This window comes from Phascolarctos cinereus, unplaced genomic scaffold (assembly GCF_003287225.1).
Source record: "Phascolarctos cinereus isolate Bilbo 61053 unplaced genomic scaffold, phaCin_HiC Scaffold_2;HRSCAF=192, whole genome shotgun sequence".
Lineage (NCBI taxonomy): Eukaryota > Metazoa > Chordata > Mammalia > Diprotodontia > Phascolarctidae > Phascolarctos > Phascolarctos cinereus.
The window spans coordinates 175752758-175770184 of record NW_027555625.1 but is presented as its reverse complement, the minus strand read 5'-3'; the positions used below and the strand labels follow the sequence as shown (position 1 = coordinate 175770184).

Genomic DNA, 17427 nt, shown 5'->3' with positions numbered 1-17427 from the left:
GCTAAACAAAAGACTTCATGTTGATCCTCGTAGTAAAAGGGAGTCCTTGGAACTCAATGAGAAAGAAGTGACAAGGTCAGACTCACAATTCAGAAAAAATCACTTTGGTAATTGAATGGAAGATGGATTGCTGTGGGTGGAAACTTGAGGCAGAGAAACCAGTTAAAAAGCTATTGCAAAGTCCAGGTGAGAAGAACGCCTGAACTAGGGTTCACACAAGATTCAAAAAGGGTTTTGATGAATGACTGGATGCATGAGCTAAGGAAACCTAGATTATTTAGGTTTTGTAACCCTAATTTTTAAGAAGGTCAGAAAAGATAGTATTCTCTGGCATCTCTATCAAGTACAGTACCAGGCAGCTCAGACGAGGTTTGACCTCCAAAAGGCATGTACGTCCTTCACAAGAACTTACCAAGAAGTCTTTACATTACTCATCAATAACAATCAGATTAGTAATATAGGAAATTCAGAGATTGTTGCAGTAGTTGATCTTTTTATCAATCAGATCTTTTCATGAGAACAGCTGGTTTGTTTCAGTCCCACTTGTTCAAATGGAGGTATAGTTTAAATAACCGAAGACTCTCTTCTTGATATGACCAAACCCTACATACTTACTAAGAGGATAGGTTAACTCAGGCTTAGAGGTCGCAATGCAAGCCCTGACAGGGAATCTTTATAATATACTCTTGGTTAACTAATTATAAATTCTATTTCTAGTTATAGTTCACCTCCCATTTGTTCAACAATACTGAGAAGGTAGTACGTGTGTTAAATTCATTTTTAAAATGAGGAAAAAGGCTTCCAGGATAAGGGATTCAAGGTTAAAATACAGTTAGAACACAGGTCACTTTGGAATTCAAGTTTTACACAACATTGCCTTCTATTTTTACTGGCAAAAAAAAAAAAACAAGATAAGTCAATGGCAAAGTGTTTCGTTTTATTTCTGTGCTTCAGCATCAAGATCAGATAGGCACTAGATCTTGACCAGGGGCTTTGTAAATATTAAAGTTTCAATTTTTAAATAACATGAACTGAGGGGAAAAAAACCTCAAAGGAATGAGATCTCTTTATCTATGGTGTGTTGCCCCCATCTTCTACTCCAGAGCTCCTCTAACCAACAGCTTCATGTCGTTACCTCTCACTGTTATACCTAGGATACTTAAAAAGAAAATACCTCTCACAAATATATCCCTTAGATTCACAGATGATTTTGCAAATGTCTGTATTTGAATTGCAGAGCTTTGACCCTAGGACATTTTTTCTTTTAACTACTGTCAAAATATACCCCTTCCTCTTTTAAGGATGAAAATGAAATATGAAAAATTAGCTAGGTATCTCTTTCTTAACATAAAATTTCTATATGTAAAAGGCACTGTTTTTTTGGGAGCCAGCTGTCTACACTCTTTATTAATCACTGACATTTCTTTTTTTTTTTTTAAATCACTGACATTTTAAAAAGGGGAGCCTCTCAAGAAAACGGGACCCAAACACCTTAGAAACTTCTTGAATAAGCCCCACCCCATTATCTTTTTATTCTGAACTTAAATTCCAAAAAAGTATTTCCGTGTAGAAAGGACACAAAAAGAGAATTGTATGAAAATGTAAATCTACATTTTATACCATTTGCTTTAAAAAAAAGTATATAATTCCACATTTTACCTGTCTTCCTGTTGTCTATACTTCCTTCTGAACTTCTGTTCCCTTTTGTGCGAGCCCCACCCAATTTAACATACAGATCAAACAGCACCAAAGAAAAGGGAAAAAGGGAATGTCTTTTGCAGGCATACAAAGTACATTAGAGAAGCTATTCCTGAGTGACCTGAACTTCAGGCTCTTCTGGTGTCACCTTGGGTTGGCAATGGGGGCACCACCAGGTGAGTCTCTGAAAACCATTTGGAGACCCAAAGCTATCCTTCATGACCTGGTGTCCAGCAGGGCACTGTTCTTTCTGGTAGATTAGATGGTGTTGTGGTTTCCCCTCCAACTTTTTCTGAAGCCAACCAGCACTGAAACTCACAACATGATCCAGCAAGGACTCAAGGTTCAAAGCAGTTAAGCAAGAACCTAAAGAGAGAGGATGGATTCTGGCCAAGTACAAAACTTCATTCTTTATGATATTTCCTAGAAACCAAGAAGATGAAAGGAGAAAAAAAGACAAATATGAGGAAATAAATACAGGCATACAAATAAATTTACAAATTATGGTAGAAGGGTAATTAGACTTGCCAATTTATCTCAATTCCCAATGAGAACTGCTTTGACTGATCAGTAGAAGCCCCTCTCCTGAGGAAGGCCCTTGCCTTAAAACTAGAGTAGTGATGCTCTGAACTCATGCAGGGAAGGAGAGATTGGCTAAGCAATTTTTAAAAAGTGCGGGCTAGTTAGTAGTGAGCTGGCCACGTGAGATTATAATACATAATACAGAGAGAGGTAATGTGGCCTAATGGAGAGGACCAACCTTAAAATCCACCTGAATCCCATTTCCTGTCTCTGATACACTGCATTGGTCACTAGGCAGATCTCTTAACTTCTAAGTGGCCCCAGGCACCTCTCTAAAATTTAAGTTGCAGAGTTAGAAGAAGTTTCTTTATTCAGAGGTCTCATGATGGGACAGACAGTCTCAAAACAAAACAAGAATGAAATAAAAAAAACATTGGCTGCAACCAGGCAAGTCTCCTCCCATTAGCAACATAATGATCAGGTCTGAGCACATGCCCCCAGAGTATGGCAAATCACACTGTGGTCCCAGAGCACTCTTCCTCCCTTCATTCCCATGAGACCCTTTTCCTCTTCTGCAATGGTTTATTACACTTTGTTCTCGAGCATGTTTTCTTTGTAACCCTATTTTATGCATTTAAAAATATTACTCTGAGAATGGACCCACCCATAGGTTTCACCAAACTGCCAAAAGGGGACATGGCATAAAAAAAGTTAAACATTTTAAAATATACGAATCCCCTTCTGGCCAGCCATACCTAGGCCTGCAAAGTGTCTTTGGTCCAGAAGAGTATAGCAGACAGGATTAGCCTGCTTCAAAGCTTCCAAGGCTTGCCTTCGATCAAACTCCTCAGAGAGGATATCTGAAGTTGGTTTGACCATGGGTCCCAAACACCAGTAAATCCGACAATTATAAAATGCCAGGAAGCCCTTTGCAAAGTGCAGAACCAACCTAGGAGACAAGAGAGAATTTATCAGCACAACAGAAGGCAGACCATCCACAGAGCTGAGCTCAAAACAGCATTTGTTGAGCACTTACTACATACAAAAGAGTCTGAGGAAGGTATACAAGAATGAAACAAACCATGGGCAGAAAAAATGAAATCATTTAAACATTAAAAACACACAGAAGAAAACAAAAAGTTCAGAAGGGGATACAAAGAAGGTGATTTTGTTACTTAAAAACTATATGTAACAAACATAAGATGTTTAATAATACGCAATCTTTTTTTCCCTTTGTATACTGACATGTTCATGTTTGTTGACGTCTGTTAATCAAAACAATGATTAAAAATTAAAACAGGCAGAGGAATGCAGTGGCTTTGGCAGTGCTAGTCACAGAAGCACTTAGGAGTTTCTCAAAGCTGAGATCCTGCTGTCACTCCCTGAGACAACCCCACTTTATGGTGTCTGCCCTGCTAGGCCAGCGCTCTTTCCATAAGACCAAAAAAGGCCCTAAATTCTAGATTCAGCTCTGCCACTAACTTCAACTACCTCCAGGATACATTTCTCATCTTCCACTCCTAAAGACATTGTGAGGATGAAGAATCATTGCTCCTCATTTCAAACTGCCCAGAAAGAAAGTGCTAATGACAAGAATGGAGCAGGTTAGGGGAAGATATCACTAGGTATTGATAAGGACCCTTGCATTTCCACCAATTTCTTACTGAGACATTAAAGTCATTATTAAGTATTATTAGAAAAATAAATATAATTTTTGTTTCATTTTACAAATAGGGGAAAAAACCCCACAGCTCTTAAAGAAACAGTGACTTCATCTATCAGATTGGCTAACATGCCAGAAAAGGAAAATAATAAATGTTAGAATAATGTGGGAAAACTGAGACATTGATGTATTGTTGGCGGAGTTGTGAAATAATCCAACCATTCTGGAGAACAATTTGGAACCATGCCCAAAGGGCTATCACACTCTGCATACCTTTTGATCCAGCAATATCCGAAAAAGATCCCAAAAAAGGAGAAAGGACCTATGTGTACAAAAATATTTATGGCAGCAATTTTTAATAGTGGCAAAGAATTAGAAATTAAGGGGATACCCATCAAATGGGGAATGGCTGAACAAGTTGTGGTCTATGACTGTAATGGAATGTTACTGTGCTATAAGAAATGTTGGGCAGGCTGATTTCAGAAAAACCTAGAAAGACTTATGTGAACTAATGCCAAGTGAAGTGAGCAGAACCAGAAGAACATTGTACATAGTAACAGCAATATTGTGTGATGATTAACTGTGAATAACTTAGCTATTCTCAGCAATACAATGATCCAAGACAATTTCAAAGGACTCATGATGAAAAATGCTATCCACCTCCAGAGAAAGAACTTATGGCATATGAATGCAGATCGAAGCATATTACTTTTTCCACTTTGGGTACTGGGGTTTTTTTGGGGGGGGGTTCCCCTTTGGGTCTATATATTCTTTCATAACATGACTAATATGGTAATATGCTCTGCATGACTGAACATGTATAACCAATATCAAATTATCAAATTGTTTACCCTCCTGGGGGAATGGAGAAAATTTGGAACTCAAACTTTTTTTAAATGAATATTTAAAATTGTCTTTACATGTAACTGAGGGGAAATAAAATATTTTTTTAAAAAGCAAGTTTTCCAAAAACTTTACAACAAATTTAGGTTAGCACCTGGATTTGAATTCTTGGTGTACTGATTAGCCTATATAAACATGCTGCCTCCTCTGTGCAAGGAAATAAAATATATAGTTACACACAGACAAAAGCCAGACACTCAGACATCTCAATCCCTTAGTTCTGAGAACACCTTCACCCAACTAATACCTGGGTAAGGGGTCTTTCCAGTCTCCCCTCTTGTTGGCTTTCGTGGCTCTGGAGAATTCACTTGCCCGAACACTACCAAACATACCAAAATGGAAGCAAAGCCAAGGGCTGGAATTTTGAGAAGTATTTAGCCACCAAAGCTTATTATTAATAGGGTCCTTCTCTTCTTCCCCAAGCTCAAGTGCTTTAATGGATGAAGATGAGCCAGGAACTTCTTGTCCATCTAGCCCTGAGATGGATTCAAGTTTATGGTCACTAGTCTCTTCTGGGAGGTTCACTTCCTTCTGGAGATGCTTTGGCAATAGGACACTGTCAGGAAGTCCCAGGTTTTCAGTTAGGCCAAAGTTAAGATACAAATTCTTTCCATGGACCTAGGAGAAAGAACAGGGTTGAAATTCACTAGCCATAACTTGCAACACTCTACAGAAGATGTGTCTTGGAAAATGTATCCTGATGGATGATTTGTTTTCCCACATCCTGTGTTGTCCTCTGTCCCACACTCTTGCTCTAAATTCCTGTAGCACATGCTGCCTTTTCTGCTTATTTGGGAGCTAATCAAATACTGCCTTCTGTTATTGCAATGAAATATTTATTTCTTGCATTGTTAGAACACAGGGCTATGGCAGTTTCCTAGGCTCAAAATGAAGACCTTCCTTTTCCTCCCAGGATTCTCTATTTGGCCACCCATGTCCTAACTGCTGCTCAACAGAGAAGTGTGGTCAGAAGACTGTGTGTGTCCCTTCCCTCACAATTCTATATTGGAACCAAAGCAGTTGTATTGGTAGACATTGGTCCAAATGTAGGCTGCACCCAAAATAAAGTCAATATACTGTAGTACATATCCAGGTTTTGTAAAAGCTAGGTTTAGGGGAAAAGTTATAGTCTGAATTTAGGCTAGTAGTATCGTTCCTTCCTTGCTCCCTGACTAGGTCCTCTGGGAATTATCATTTCTATTTCTTTACTTTAGATTCTTGTTAAGCAGTTGAATTAAATGAGGATTAGTTCTAAGAGAAGGGATGATCTTTCACTCGGCCCAGGTCCTTGCTACTGAAGGTTCAATCAACATTGGCAGAATGATAACTGGCACAACTCAAACACACTTTAGCACTACAATAGAGAGGATGACAGCACAGTATAGAAACAAAAGTCTAACAAGTTAATCTGTCTGCTTGTACTTGAGATTTGTAGGTCTTTAAGAAGTACTGAATAATAAATAGAACAAAGGTGACTCTGGGTTCTTGAAGGCTGTAGCCTTTAAAGTTCTAACAGGTGATAAATTGGAAAGATTTTGAATATAGGCTTATGTTTTAAAATTTAAGGAGCAGCCCAGCTAGGTCTGAAGAGATTTAGCCACACAGGACAATCACATTTTTAGCAACAACAAAATGAAGAATAAGGTCTAAATGGGCTGCACAATGTGCAATGATGGAGTGAGTTCAGCACCTACAGAAATGGAATCACACATCCATTAAAATGTGAACAAGAAAACTGTTCAGTTTTGTAACCCTCCTCCCAACTTCATCAGAGAACTTACAGAGACTATAGGAGAAAGCAAAAAATGTGGCTACAATGTGAAAAACAGGATGCATAAAGATAAAGGAAAATGGATTAATTGGTTTAGGGGAAATAATAATAGGATATTATATATAGAATGGTGAACTAGCTGTTCTCAATTTTCACTGATGGAAGGGGGAAAAAGGAAGTTTCATGTACAACACAGGATTTTAAGACTTTGTGGCTTAAAGAATTGTGGGCCATCTACATATCTGTCAAGAGACCTCCATGATTTAAATCATAGGTCAGTTTTGCTTATAAGGAAGGGGACCAATTAAAAGACATTTGAAGTCTATTTTCACCTGGAATAATCTATATGTATTATTAACAGAATTAACATATGGCCACAGTTCATGAATCACCAAAGAGCAAAGTTGGCAACACCTTCTCCAAGGCTGAAACGGGTGGACAAGTTTGAGAGTTAAGTATGTATGACTGAAAAGAGAACCCCATTTGAAATAAAGGTGTAAAAATGGGTAGTTGTGGCTAGAAAAACACTTCAGAAAGAACATAAGGAAGAGGGGCAACTTGGGAAGGGGGAGCTGAGAACACAGCATGTACTTTAAGTTTTGCTAACAGTTCTCCCCTCTTTGTTCAGTGTTTGTTACAAAACACTTACTATGTTCCAGGCACTGCACTAAAGAGACAGCAGTTTGAACTTAAAAATATTTGTTGAATTGAAATTCCCTATCAGCACACCATTAGACGTGCCATTCTCTACATCTCCTATTCAAAACCTCAAAGTTTACCTCATCAGTGAGACTTCACATTACCCATACAGCCCTCCTCCACCTAACAATAAAACTACGTGGATAGGGTTGTAGAAAAACAATTCTCATGCATTACTATTAGGCAAATTTTTCTCCAAAAGGATTCTAGCAGTCTGGTAGTATGTTGTAAGAACTATATGGAAATAGTCATTCTGAGCCAAAAATCCTATTGTGGAGATGTTACCAAATAAGAATACAAAAGCTACCTGTTCAAAGTCTTTCTAGCAACATTGTTTTTCTTTATCATATCTAGTATTTCACTGGTGTAGGTACCTCTTCCATAGCTACAACTGGCAAGCCAGCCAGATTCTCTTTCTATGTGCTCTTTTCTGTCTAAATCTTTCCACAAATTCTCCATAGAGGATTTAATAATGCAATTAAAGACTATTTTATGATTAACCCCATCTGTTATCTGGAGCTGGTAGGGATCTTAGAGGTTATCAAATCTAACAGTACTGTTTTATAGACATGACCAGCCCAACTCCTTTCTGGTTTATACAAGTCTAACAATGTCTTTCACATTACTACTTAAATTTTATGCTTTTAGAGTTTTTTAAACACCATGATAATTTCTCCAATAACACCATAACACCATTGAATCTTTACCATGTAAAGATAATTAAGTAAACCAAGCAATACAACAAATGCAACATTCCACATTTGAATAGTTTCCTACCCCTCTACCAACATGAGAAAGCTGTTTCATCATCTATTCTCTAGCACCAAAACTGATCATAATTAAGTTAGCTGCCCTGTGTACATTCAATAAGCAACCATTTATTAAGTGACTACTGTATGTCAAGCACTGCCCCAGGTGTTGAGGATAAAAGACAAAAATTAAAAGTCCCTGTTCTCAAGGAACTTATTGGAGGGTGGAGGTAGCGGCGGGGTCAGGCAAATTCATCAAGGAGGAAGGGTATTATAACCAGGACAGGCTTCATGTAAAAGGTAGCACTACAGATTTATCCTAAAGGAAGGGAAAGATTCTACAATTTAGAAGTGAGGAAGGCATTCCAGGCAGAGGGGACAGCCAGTACAAAGGCTCAGAAATGGGAGATGTAGTACTGTATTTGACTAATAAGAAGAGGACCAGTTTGGTTTGGTTATAGAGTACAAGAGGAATAATATATCATGTGGATGGAAAGAGGTTTGAGCAAAATTATAAAGGCCCTTAAAAGTCAGTTTATATTCAAGAGGCAATAAAAAGACAATCGAATGTAATGAATGAGAGGAGTACCATGGTCAGATCTCTATCTAGAGACAAAGCAGCCAAAACTCACACTGGAAAATGAGAACACTTGAGCCACACACAGCAGGATAAAGGGGAAATACAGGGAAGCCTACTACAAGCAAAACCCAAAATATCTGTTTGGGGCCTATCAGGCTCATAGGTAAGGCATAGAGCCAGCTCCACGTTTGGAACTATAAAAGCAGGAGACTGAGAAGGGGCAAGGGCCAAAACCTAAGTGGAGCCACTAGGACACTGAGCCAAAACCCAGGATTCCTACAGAGGGTGGGGCTTAGTTTTAGTCACCACTACATCCAAAAGCCAGCAAGGCCTGCCCTCACCATCCTCAGCTCCTAGTAAAGTATCAATCAGCAGTTGATAGCCTGCTTTATCAATGTATTTGTGAATGTTCTATTTACTGTCAAATCTACCTTTAAATTCCTATTTCAGTAACTCTCCATTTCATTTGTATTTGCCTTGGCCAAGCCTAACACCATGGACAGTCAACAAATGCTTATTAAGAGACTTCAGATTAGTGTCTTCATTATAACCCCCACATTCAAGCCAGCTTATTCCCACCTCAGTTTCTTCAGTTACCCCTGGTATGACCTTCTTTCTCCAAACCTTGTCATGCAAAGTCTTATTACTTGATAACATTTCCCAACTGACAATAATCCAATTATTCCTAAAATTTTCAGGGTCAAAGGATCAGGTAAACTTAACAAAATAGCTAGAGACAAGTGGCAAGAGTATAAAACGGTCAAAGTCATATAAGTAAATTTCTTGTGATCAGCTTCTGTTTTTATTAGGGTACAAGAATATGTAGCCTGCCAGATTTCAGAAAAACCTGAAAAGATTCATATGAATTGATGCAAAGAGAAACGGTCAGGAGAACATTGTACACAGTAACAGCAACATTGTATGATAATCAATTATGAATGACTTAGCTCTTCTTTTTTTTTTTTGTGAGGTAGTTGGAGTTAAGTGACTTGCCCAGGGTCACACAGCTAGTGAATGTTATGTGTCTGAGGCCACATTTGGACTCAGGTCCTCCTGACTCCAAGGCTGGAGCTCTATCCACTGTGCCACCTAGCTGCCCCAAACTTAGCTCTTCTCAGCAATGCAATGATCCAAGACAATATCAAAGGACTCATGATGGAAAATGTTATCAACATCCAGAGAAAGAACTGATGGACTCTGAATGCAGATCAAAGCATACTATTTTCACTTTATTTTTTTTCCATTGTCTTTTCCTTTTGGTCTATTTCTTCTTTCACAGCTATGACTAACATGGCAATATTTTACATAATTGCACATATATAATCTATATCAAACTCAGTTTTAGGAAGAAGGTGGGGAGTGAAGGGGGAGAAGAAAACTTTGGAACTCAAAATTTTGTAAAAATGAATACTAAAAATTGTCTTTACATGTAATTTGGGGAAAAATAAACTACTAATTTAAAAAGAATGCATAGCCTGCCAATTAAAAGTAAACATGAAGATTTCCCTCTCTAATTTTAATAAAAGGATAAAAGCCTACCAAAAATAAAAGTATGTCAGAAAATTTCAGGTAATGAGAATTTAACTTAACACAATGATGGGAAATATATCAACACAACAATTAGGAAAAAGGATTAGCTAAGAAAACTTTTAAGAGAGAGGGAAAAAAAAAAGACTTGAGAATGTGCCTTCAAGCAAGTATGAAAGGCAAGGAGAGGTTTGCAGTGACCCATATAACATGTACAGTTGCTACCTATGTATGCACAAAGCACAAATTAGCCTCTGTCCTCAAGGAGGTTAAAGGGTTAGAGGAATGCTCCTCTTCTTTCTAAGGATAGCAGGTATGTACATACAGAAGATTCATGCTGAAGGGACCCCAGAAATTCCAAGGAGACAGCACTTTTATTCTTCCCATGTGGAGAAAATAAACCAAGTCCTAAGGTATATACAACACATTTTAAAAACCAGCCAGCATTATGTTAAGTGCCTATGGGTCAGGCACTAAGCATACCAAGAGAAGTGTGAAAACACTCCCTGCCCTTAAGATAATTGCAGTTTATCTAAGGAAAGGAACATGCACATACAGAAAGTCATAAAAGGTGATTGGGGGGGGGATAGAAAGGCTTTATCAGTTGGGGGTAGGAGGAGAAATCAAGAAAGGCCTTATATAGGAGGTGGCACCCAAGGTGTGTCCAAAAGGAAACTAGGGAATGAGATAAAGATAAGTAAGAGAAGCAAGAGAGAATCTTGACAAGAAAACTCAAGAAAAGATAGTGATCATCAGTGTCAAATGCTGCAGAAGTCAAAAAGACATGATATGTGTATAAATTACTTCCATCATGACATCCTGGTTGACCTGAGTTATAAATGGAAAGAGGGTAGCCAAATGAATTGGCAAGAAAAATCTAGGTTTAAAAGAAATAATACTCCCAAATGGAACGAAAGCATGAAAATAGAGGTGACTAGGAAGATCATACTCTATAAATTCTATAGTAGAATATAAAATCAAGGTCTGTGTTTCATTTTGTTTCTGTATCCCTTGCAACAAGTGCCAAACAAATAATGAGCACTTGTTGAAACAGCTTGGCAGGCAGGTACTTGTGCCAATGAGACTGACCGCATGAAGTGTCAGAATGATATCAAACATTTGTCCAAAAACCCACCTACCTGTGAGTCCTGGAGCCGCAGCATCTCTAGCATGTTAAGGTTTATCTTCTTACTATTACCCCCTACGGTAACCACCAACTGCCCCACAAATGGAGCCACCAGCTGGTGGAACTTCCTCAGAGAGGGGCCTTCTGGCATTCCTGTCAGCAGAAAAGAAAAGCAGAGACCACTAGTCAGTAAGTCAATTCTCTATTATAGAGCTAGGTCAATTTAGCTATTGACCTAAAATGGTCAAACTGAGGCCCAAATTCCCACTGGTGGCAGAGCTTCTTGCTAGTTTAGTGCTTTCTCCTACAATGCACTTAATGGAGCCAACACATCTCAAGATTCTAATTAATGTATAGGGTAAAGGGCCCAGTAAGATCAAAAGTAATAAGACACTCTCTGCTCTCACAGAGCTTATAGTCTACTAAGGGAGTAAAATAAAAATACATAAAACATAATAACCTAAGAGCATTAGAGACCTCAAAGCCAAAGTACCACAAGAGATCTGAAAGGGATGATACAAAATAGGTAGATCAAGGAAGGCTTTATCAATGAAATGGCATTTGAATTAGGTTATTCAGGTTGGGTAGAAGTTTTAAGGTTGAAGGATTAGGAACAACATTCCAAGCATAAGGTAAGGAAATTGCAAAGTGCAAAATGCATTCATAGGCAAGAGAATCACCAAGTTGAGCCAAAGAATAAGGTACATGATGAGAAACATCAGATAAAGATGCCCTAATATCCCCACTACTACTTAGCTCAATAAACATTAGCTACAGGATTTCCAGATAAGACAGCTGCATGGAAGGCAAGAGGGGCCCAACTCTCTACAGCAATTATCTTTAAAAAAAAAAATTAATGGCATAAAGCTAGGGAAAGAGGATATAAAACTATCCTTATTGCTGACGACATGATGGTTTAATTGGAAAATCTTAGGAAATCAGTAAAGATACTAAATAAAACAATAGCTTCAGCAAAGTTGGAGGCTACAAAATAAACACTCAAAAATCAACAGTAGTTCATATAATGATTAAATTTAAGAGCCAATAATAGAAAGGAAAATTCCATTCCAAATAACTATAAAATGAATAAATTATTTGGGGATAAATCTCCCAAAGAACACAAAATACTTGCATAGATTCAATTACAAAGTTAAATACCTGGAGAAATATTCAAGGCTTATACATAGGCCATGCTAATATAATAAAAATTATAATAGTACCAAAATTATTCAGTTTTCATGTCATATCAATTAAATTATCAAAAGAATACATTACAGAGCTCAACATAATAGTGAACTTCATTTTGAAAAATAAGACTGAGAATATTGATGGAAATAATCAAAAGAGGTAGAGATGAAGAAAATCAGTAAAAAGGAAAGATACTATACACAATGAATTAATTTTAATAGTTAGCACATATTCAACAAAAGACATGGCATCTAAGTTATTAAAATGGAAAACTAAAAGTTACAATGATAATGAAAACAAAACTATAATAATGGGGGCCTCAATGCACCCCCATAAGAGCTAGATTAATCTAATTAAAAAAAAAAACAAAGAAAGAAGGATTTCAATAAAATTTTGGAAAAATTAGCCATGACAGATCTCTCAAAATTACTAAATGAGAATAGAAAGGAATATACATATTCTAAGGCATACATGGCAACTTTATAAAAACTGACCATTAAGGCATAATAACCTTATAAACAGAGAAATATTAAAACACATCCTTTACTGGCCATAACGCAAAAACAAAACCATTTTTTTAACAGGCCACTGAGAGATTAAAAATTAACTGGAAAAAATGGATCCAAGATGGCAGATTAGCGTAAGTACAATGAACTGCTCACCAACCCTTTTGGGGCCCCCTTTTCTCCCCTGTCATCTTCCAAATAGAGCTAGAAAATGCACTAGACAGAATCCATATTAGGAAATCCAAGAAAAAGTCATAGTGGGTCATTTTCCAGGCCAAGTCAACAAAAGGAGATGGACAGAGAGGTCTGTAGGCACTGGGGACAAGGTCTAGCAAGGAAACAACTGAAAGAAGACTATGGCTATGCCCTATAGCAAAATGAGATCCAGGGCTCATAATGTGGCACAGAATTTCATGCAAGGTTTGGGAATGAGTTTTAATTGGCAATTTTGTCACCCACTATTCAGTTCTGATTCACAGATCAAGGTGGGACTGATAAGGAGACCTGTGCCCAGGGGTAGCATTCAAGGGTTTAAGGAAATTGGGACCAATGCAAAAGAATCATTTTGTCCTTAGGGATAAGAATAAAGAGACAGTGGAGAAGTAGAGAGATTTTTAAGAAATAGGAAAGAAAAGGGAGTTCATAGCAAAGGACCTCTATTTCACTCTTTTAGAGTAGGAATCAAGAACAAGAACATCTGTTAGAATCATTGACAGAAAATTAAAGGCTTAAGAAGAGAAATGGTTTGGAACAAGCTGCTAAGATGAGTGGGGTAAAAATCAAGGAAGAATAAAAACTTTGCTACACAGCTATACAGAACCCTCTTGAGATTGGATAATATGAATTCATACTGGACCCAGTCAATATGGTTGTGGGATTTCAATCAATCAACATTTATTGCACACCTATCATGTACCAGGCACCGTACTAAGCTCCAGGCATACAAAAAGAGGCAAAAGACAGTCCTCTGCTCTCAAAGAGCTTACAATCTAACGTGGGAGACAACAAGCAACCAAATATATACAAACTCTACACAGGATAAATTGGGAAAATTTAACAGAGGGAAGACACCAGAATTAAGAGGATTTGGGAAAGGCTTCCGGTAGAAGGTGGGGTTTTAGATGGCTCTTAGAGGAAACCAGAGAGGTCAGTAATTAGAGGTGAGGAGAGACAGATAAGAAAAATGCCTGGAGCCAAGAGATGGAGTGTCTTGTTCATGGAAGAGCCAGGATGCCAATGCCACTGGATCAAAGAGTATGTGAAAGAGGACTGAAAAGGGGGGGTGCAGTAGGCACGACGACAGGTTATGATGGGCTTTGAATGCCAAACAGAGCATTTTTTATGTGCAGCTGGCAGAACCACCAGTAGGCTACTACAATAGTCCAGGCATTAAGTGATCCAGACTTTCACTAGAATGGTGGCAATGTCAGACAGAAGGGGGCATATTGGAGAGATATTGGCAAAGATGAAATCACCAAGACTTGGCAACAGACTGGATGGGGGAAGGGGAAAGAGAGAATAAGAGAGTGAGAAATCAATTTCATGTCTCTGAGGGACTAGGAAGATCATTTGCCCTCAACAGTAATGGGGAAGGGGAGGTAGAGGCGGGGAGAGGTTTTAGGGGGAAATATGAGTTGTTTTGAACATAACAAGTTTAAGATGTCTTCTGAACATCAAATTCGAGATGAAAGGCATTTGGAGGTGCAAGACTGGAGGTAAAGAGTTTGAGGCAGGACAGGTAGATTTGAGAATCATCAGCATAGAGATGGTAATTAAATCCAAGGGAACTGATGAGATCACAAAGTGAATTAATATAGAAGGAGAAGTAAAGAGGGTCCAGAATAGAAACCTAAGGGACACCTATGGTTAAGAGATCTGGAAGGGGATCCAGCAAAGGAGACAGAGGAAGGATCATAGGATCAAAGAATGCTGGGAACTAGAATGGACCTAAGCAATTATATATTTTATTTTACACAGAAGACAACAAAGGCTCAGGAATATATATGCTCCCTGATTCTCATGCTAAGGTGACAAAATTTATAATGAGAAGAATGGACAGTTAAAAATGTTATTGAGCAGATGAAAATCTCAGGGAAGACACATTACAAGAAGCGTATACTTTACTGCCTTCTTTCCTTGTCCATACAAACCCCTGTGTAAGAAGGTACCCTGGATAACTGAGGCTATTCCCAGGCCCGCTCAGGCAAAAACATTAAAGTATGTGGTGTGTACCACCAAACAGGCCCGGGTTACCTCTACCTCCTCAGCTGTGGAGCCTTCCTGGCTCCAAAGTACTATCTACTGTCCCCATGCTGTGCTGCCAAAGCTGAGCAAGAAACTGATGCCCACAACATGGTCGTACAACTTGGCCTGGAACCCTAGGCCCCTGACCCTATGTCTTCCCGAATTATCCCTATTTCAATAGCTCAATTCCATAAATGTTTATCATGAGACTCCTATGCGCTATATATTGTGCTAAGCGCTGTGACATAAAAAGTCAAAAGACGGTTCCTGCCCTCAAAGAGCTTACAATCGAATGGCTAAGACAACACGCAAACGACCTACGCAAACTACCAGAGAATGGCACCCCTGGGGTGGTGGGCCTGGATGGGGTGAGGGGCTCTACTGACCCTTACAGAAGTCCACTAGAGATCCCAGAGAAGCCGTTGGCGGGTCCAGGGTCCCAGAACTTGCAAAACTCGGGTGGAACTGGACCTAAGAAGCTGCTAGAAACGAAGAAGGGGCGCTCAGGGGGGCTCCTCCCGGAGGAGGCGGCTCAGCCCTGGGCTCGGCCTGCCCGCGACCCCTCAACCCCCATTCTCAGGAAGCGGGAACCCCTTTGAAGTATCGGCCCAGAGCACGCAGTCCCCACCCTCGCCTAACGGGAGCGGGGAGAGTGCCTTGGGGGAGGGAAAGAGGAGGAAGCGTGGCAAGAAGCCGAGGGGCCGAACTACCTAACCCGAGGTTCCCGACCCTGGCACGGAGGTGGGGTGGGGGGGAAGTCCAAGACCAGGTGGAAACAGCAACGTGGGAAGATCCCGCCTCAGTTCGTTTGGCTACCAGCCTCAAATACGAAGCTCCCGCGGGATGAGTTCATCCAATCACGGAGGAGGGCGGGGTTACGAAGGCCCTGATCATTGGAAAAGAAAGTAAGGGGGTGGGGCTAATAGGAAGACGGAGGTGCGGGGATGAAGGGGCGGAGGGAGAGAGGACGCCAGGTGCTGGAGAAGGGGCGTGGGACCGGGGAGAGGAGTGGGGAGGAGGAAGAGAGGAGAAGGGGGCGAGATTAAATGGGGTGGGGCATTTATAAAACTGGGAAGAGGAAGAGACAAAAGAGAAAGAAAGGGAGCAAAACTGGATTCACTGACTCATGGGGGTTGCCAGGGATCTTCAAGTCATCCCTGAAAAACCTCTCTGCTACCTACTCTTCTCGTGATCATTCAAGCCTCGGCGGGAAGCCTCCCCCAGAAAGGAAATTTAGACACTCCCGGGGGCCATCGATTCCTCTTGGGGATACTTCTTAAGAGGGGGGGAAGTGTTTTTCTTTTTACTATTCCACCCATTGTTCTCAGTTCTGCCCTCTGGGTCCGGAACAAGCTTAATCTCTCTGCCATTTTCCTGGGCATGGAGAGGATCTAGTTCCACGAGAATTCATCTCTTCTGAAGGATAGCTTCTCTGGTTTCTTCCACGAATCCTCGATTGGCGTGCGTAGACCTGCTCTGCCCTCCTCGCCTTCAGCTGGATGTTTTGCTGCTTATTGGCTTATACAGGATTAACCTGTATCTACCTTCCTCCAAGGTGGAGATTTAGAACTGACACCTTGGGCAAGACATTTCCCTTCTCGACTTCCGTTTTCTCCTTTGCAAATTAAGGTAGTTGATCAATGGAAAGAGCGATCTAGTTAGAGGACCCGGGTTCAAATTCCCCCTCTGAGACTTAATGTGTCCTGTTAGGCAAACTACTTAACCTCTCTGGGGTGCATTCCCTCGTTTGTAAAGCCAGGGGGGTTAGATAAGATGGCTATCTAATAGCTTTTCTACATTTTTTTTAAGGCAATTGAGGTTAAGTGACTTGCCCAGGGTCACACAGCTAGTAAGTGTCAAGTGTTTGGTCTGAGGTCGAATTTGAACTCAGGTCCTCCTGACTTCAGGGCCGGTACTCTTATCCACTATGCCACCTAGCTGCCCCTAATAGCTTTTCTAGATATATGATCCTGTGATCCCCAAGGTCCTTTTTAGACCTGACTTTCTATAAATCTAGGACAAGGAGAAAGGCAAAGAAAGGAAGGTATCCTGCCTTCTCATAGGTTTCTGGCCCTCTCAATCAACAAGTATTTGTTAAACCCTACTATGTGCCAGCAGTAGGTACGGTTTTTTGGGGAGGAGGGAGATGGGGATGGGGCAGGGGTAGTGCTAGAGCCTAGCACAAAAATGAAATAGTCTGAATTGTCAAAGAACCTCCATCTATCAGGGAGACATGTAAACTATGTTTTGA

General features: G+C 39.8%; 1 protein-coding gene across 1 annotated transcript; it reads right to left on the bottom strand.

Annotated features, from left to right (window-relative positions):
- Positions 1 to 927: 927 nt before the first annotated feature.
- Positions 928 to 16018, bottom strand: NEIL2 (nei like DNA glycosylase 2). Its single transcript, XM_020984862.2, has 6 exons — positions 15887 to 16018; positions 15563 to 15658; positions 11252 to 11391; positions 5034 to 5404; positions 2976 to 3169; positions 928 to 2121 (listed from the first exon to the last, which is right to left on the bottom strand). Exons 3-6 carry the CDS (start codon positions 11387 to 11389, stop codon positions 1805 to 1807), a joined length of 1020 nt encoding a protein of 339 aa, XP_020840521.1. The 5' UTR covers positions 11390 to 11391; positions 15563 to 15658; positions 15887 to 16018; the 3' UTR covers positions 928 to 1804.
- Between the last annotated feature and the right edge of the window lie 1409 nt (positions 16019 to 17427).

What these genes read in the sequence shown, in the direction of transcription:
- NEIL2 (XM_020984862.2), bottom strand. Translation starts at nt 11,389, where the DNA reads ATGCCAGAAGGCCCCTCTCTGAGGAAGTTCCACCAGCTGGTGGCTCCA. An exon ending in TGCGGCTCCAGGACTCACAG is followed by an intron (nt 5,405 to 11,251) that starts GTAGGTGGGTTT and finishes TCTTTCTCCTAG; the next exon opens with GTCCATGGAAAGAATTTGTA. An exon ending in AAGACACTTTGCAGGCCTAG is followed by an intron (nt 2,122 to 2,975) that starts GTATGGCTGGCC and finishes CTTGGTTTCTAG; the next exon opens with GAAATATCATAAAGAATGAA.